Source organism: Aplysia californica, unplaced genomic scaffold, assembly GCF_000002075.1.
Source record: "Aplysia californica isolate F4 #8 unplaced genomic scaffold, AplCal3.0 scaffold01081, whole genome shotgun sequence".
In the NCBI taxonomy this organism is placed as follows: domain Eukaryota; kingdom Metazoa; phylum Mollusca; class Gastropoda; order Aplysiida; family Aplysiidae; genus Aplysia; species Aplysia californica.
Genome location: NW_004798351.1, coordinates 175,327 through 180,005, shown reverse-complemented (window position 1 = coordinate 180,005; position 4,679 = coordinate 175,327). Strand labels below are relative to the sequence as shown.

The 4,679-nt window shown below is 40.9% G+C and overlaps 1 protein-coding gene across 1 annotated transcript in view; it reads right to left on the bottom strand.

Annotated features, from left to right (window-relative positions):
- Positions 1 to 648: 648 nt before the first annotated feature.
- LOC101851003 overlaps positions 649 to 4,679 on the bottom strand; it is a gene marked incomplete in the record, with an annotated part of 136,185 nt that continues 132,154 nt past the window's right edge. Inside the window, 3 exon segments of the mRNA XM_035973253.1 lie at positions 649 to 2,483; positions 3,323 to 3,469; positions 3,973 to 4,145. Of these exon segments, the coding sequence (XP_035829146.1) occupies positions 1,647 to 2,483; positions 3,323 to 3,469; positions 3,973 to 4,145 (1,157 nt within the window).

Sequence of the window (4,679 nt, the reverse complement as noted above, 5' to 3'; positions counted from 1 at the left end):
ACACACACTTACACACACACACACACACACCCACACATACACCAAGGTAGGTCTGCATAAGTCAGTAATGACATAAATATATAACTGATATACACTAAGAAGCTTCAAATAGTTTCATCGTACATATATAAAAATAGTAAATCTACGGACTAACTACACACATTGCTCTGTACTGCTCCGTTATGTTAAAAATAAACTGAAACATAAATACTGTACAAAAGATTAAAAAAAACAACAACAATGGAATGATAAAGTACACATGGAAAACGTGCGCAGTGCTGGAAAATCTTAACTCTTAAAGAACCAGTCGCATCTAAGAACACTGGCATCTGAGGTGTAGTGGTCTTGCTCCTCACCGTTGCACGCAGAAGACGTGAGTTCGTATCTCTGTCTGTCTGCTGGGATATCGTATCCCACTCAGAATGGATTTCGCCTTTATCGGTGGATATAGTCAAAGCAACCCGCCACCAAAATGACCTACATTGTGTCGATTTGGGCGAAAAATATTTGCTTGTCTTTTTTAGCGAATTAATATTTCTAAACAATAAAATTGTAGAGCATGCTTGGTTTCTATAGTGTGGTATCTGTGTTTGGTCAGCAGAGCCTTCGACTCCCCTGCAAACAAAGGCTCATTTTTTCAGGTTTTTATGCCCCCATCTACACTGTTTACTTAATTTAGGCAGCGGGCTACTTCCATCCTGCCTGTCAGTGAGAACCGAGCATTGATCATTAATTATTTTTTTTGCATAAGAACTAGTTGATTGAAATTGTATCGATAGAGGTGTAACACACCCATAAGTATTTTTGTAAGAGTTCGTCGAATGTAATTTTCTAATTTAGAATTTTATAATTTTCTCCGTTTTTGTCCTGTGCACTTGGACCCCAAATTCCCTGACCACCAGTCTAGTCTTTCCAAACAGAACTGAGCATTTCCTACGACCTGGAGCCTTTCAAAGATGCGACTTTACCTTTAAGCAGACAATGCTGGAGAAGAAACAGCCTTGCGTGTGCTGATAACGTGTGCAAAGAGTGATTTATACAAATGAACGAATCAATGGAAAAACTTGTCTTGTAATATATTGGAAGTCTTGAAAAATCGCAAATCAAAAGTTCACAGACTGACACTGCAGTTTACTGTGTTAGTAAAAACCTGTCGTAAATCACGGGATGCTCTTTCGCTATTCTATTATAGCGAATTTATTGTACTTTGAAAGATTCTACTATGATATTTTCAAGTCCAAAATAAACACCACGAGAATGTCCATTGAACGTTTCAAATGTTAACAGGATATTCGTGCGAGAGTGCCATCTAAACTCTAATTTACTGATCACACACCCCTCCCCCTCCCCCTCCCCATTCCCCCAAGCCTCCATCACACCCCCTCTTGTCCCAGCTCGTCATTCACTCTGGAATTGGACTCACACAACTTCCACATCATTCAGATCATACGTGGAATATTCTGTCCTCCTGAGTAATATGCTATGTTGATTAAACACATAAAGAATCCTTTGTTGATGTGAAAACACTGTAAAACATTTGTCGGTCTACATACACAATGTTTTGGCAACAGTATAACAATGTCAGGTGTAGAGATATAACATGAATGCATAAATCTGCACGGCGTTGACAATTCCATGTTCAAGTTTCACAGTTTGCTTACTTCTGTTTTGGAACTGATCACTTCCAGAACCATGCCTTCCTCAGAAAAGTCTGCCTCCTTCTCCCCATCTTCCTCTTCCAGAATCACATTGACGCTGTTTCTACCACTAAGGTGAGTCACTCCCATTGAAGGAATCATCAGTTTTCTCGTTGCGAGGTCATCAGACTTTGACCTACTTAATCTGACCACCGTGTCTTTGCTCTCCGGATTCTTACAAGAATCAAAGCTTCCATATTGAGGTCTGGAGTTTGTGCGTTTAGCCTTTTTCCCCAAGAAAAACGCTTCTTTGAAATCGTGTTCCTCTATTGCACTTCCGAGAAGCTTTTCAGAGGGGAGACTGGTCCTTTTTACCTCACTGCCATTGGCATTGCTTTTGTTGTTATTATTGTTGTTGTTATTGTTGTTGTTGGGAGCTATCGTCCCATCATCACCAGCGCAGACACCACTACGAGTGTTGGTATCCCCACTACTCTCCGCTGCCACCGTCGGAGGTCCGGCTGTGACGTCAGTGGTGGTCAGCACAGCGCACGTGGTCATGTCACGTCCTACATTGCACGGGATCGAAACCTCCTCCAACCTGGACACGGACAAGGCGGACCCAGTGTCCGTGCTGACGTCACTGATACCTCTCAGAGCCATCACTATGGCAGAAGAGTTTTCATTTCCCGATGATGTGTCTGCGGTCACGTGAGCTGACGTCATTCCTCCTCCTCCCCGGCCCCCTGCCTGGCTTATGACGTCAGTCGTGTCCATGAGTTGTGTGAGATCTGGAGCCACGCTCAGTCCGTACCGCCGGTGGCGTTCTGTCGGAGTCGCCTTGGTCTTTGAGGTGGGGGGGGGGGGTAATATAAGATAAGATAAGATAAGATAAGATGAACCACACAGACAGACAGACAGACACACACACACACACACACACACACACACACACACACACACACACACACACACACACACACACATATATATATATATATATATATATATATATATATATATATATATATATATATATACACGTACACATGCGCAGACGCACTTACACAACAATTAGTTATCATAACGTTATTGCAATTGTAAATGTTTTATGCCCTCATTGATCCTATCTAGGCCATTTAGGGGACGAGCTGCTTCGACCCTGCCTGTCAGGGCTAACTCGGGCTGAGGATGATTGATTCAACGTCATATCAGATAGAGATGGCGATACTAGATTTAAAAAAGACCCTCCCCACTTGGAAATCGAACTGAGTTCTTCAGCGTGCGACAGCAAAAGCCAAACTGCTACAACTAAGACACCAGTATTAGTGAAATATGCATGGATATATCAAACATCCGTTGAACCGTTTGTTGGTAAAAAAAAAAAAATGTAATGTCTTGTACATGATAATATGATAAGGTCCTTGAGACAAAATGGACCACGATTAACTTTCAAACTTCTACTTTTTCCCCCATTAAATCACCAAAGGGAAGGAAAGGCGGTAGTAAAATAGGAATAAAGGTTTGAAAAAATCCCGAAAGAAGACAGGAAGAAATTACAGACAGCAAAAAAACCCACCAACAATACAATCAATCATTCAGTATCTCATCGCTTAGTCGCATCAGCAGAGGTCATATATCGAATGGACAAAAAGTGTCCATATTATGATTATATGAAATCTCACCTTCTGTTGCTGTAGTTTCCCGCGCAACCTGGACTTGGAGTGTTGCCTGGTGTTCACCTCAAGTATGGCGGGCTGACCAGGGATCTGGTGCCAGGACAGGGAGCGCGTCATCATAGGGATTGGCTTGGTCACGTGCACCATTGGTTGCTGGGGTGGAAGGGGGGGGCGTTGTTATTATTATTATAATTATTATTATTATTATTATTATTATTATTATTATTATTATTATCATCATCATCATCATCCTCATCATCATCATTATCATCCTCATTATCATCGTTGTAAACAGCAGAGAATAAAAGAAAGGGTTGAGACTTGTAGGATTTCCTAGAAAATTTTATATTGGTTCAACGTTTCGCCCGATCTCGGGCTTCATCAGGAACATACACAAAATAATGTTAAATCTAATTACTACTCTAGCTATAGGAACTAAAGTGCGCGCATCTATGTCACACTACTAAAGGGTGCGATCATTGTCATCATCATCATCATTTCTAATCATTACCATTACAGTTCAGTGTATTATTGTTATTGTATTTATCATTGTTGTCATTATTTACCTTCATTATTGTTATATTATTAATTTCAATATATCGTATATTATCATCATCATCATCATCGCCATTGTTATAGTAGAAGTCTCGACTCACCGATCTCTGCCTGTATAGTTTACTCTCCTGTGCTGCGTCCGTCTGTGTGCTCACAGTGCACGTGTTGATCTTTTTGTTGGACCGTTTCATGACGATGACGTCACTCATGCTGTCCGTGCTGGCGGAGGCAGAGAACCGCTTAGAGCGCCGTCTGCCGATTTTCTCTAGCGAGCCTGGGAATAGACGAGGGGCGAAATAGTGAAATGATAATACACTACTTGTTTTCATATTGTGAAAAGGCAAGAGGAATATAGTGAAAACTAATACATGTACTGCACGGACTGGATTACAAATAGATAGAGAAAAAAACAAAACAAAACAAAACAAAAATAAATAAAAATAGTGGAGAAGAAAAAGATTGAGCACACACAGGAAAAAAATGTGTTATAATTATTAAGTTGACCAATCTTACTAAATACAATGTAACTAGTTAGATTTTTTTCTGAGATTGATTGGCGAGTGCTCCCGTACGTGGTTTGCTCTTTTTTCCTATCAAACATCTGTCGTCCTGAACTTTCCTCCTTTTTTTGTGTTTGTTACTCTGTTGTAATACCTCTGATCAAACGGTGCGCTCCGCACTAAACTGGAAGCATTAATCCAAGGATGCACCTGCCTACTATGTATTGGTCAAGTTGCGTTGCCCTCCAGGTTAGCTAGTACAAAGCCACTAACTATGGCCTTTGCAACGCATTAATCCCTCCACTAGC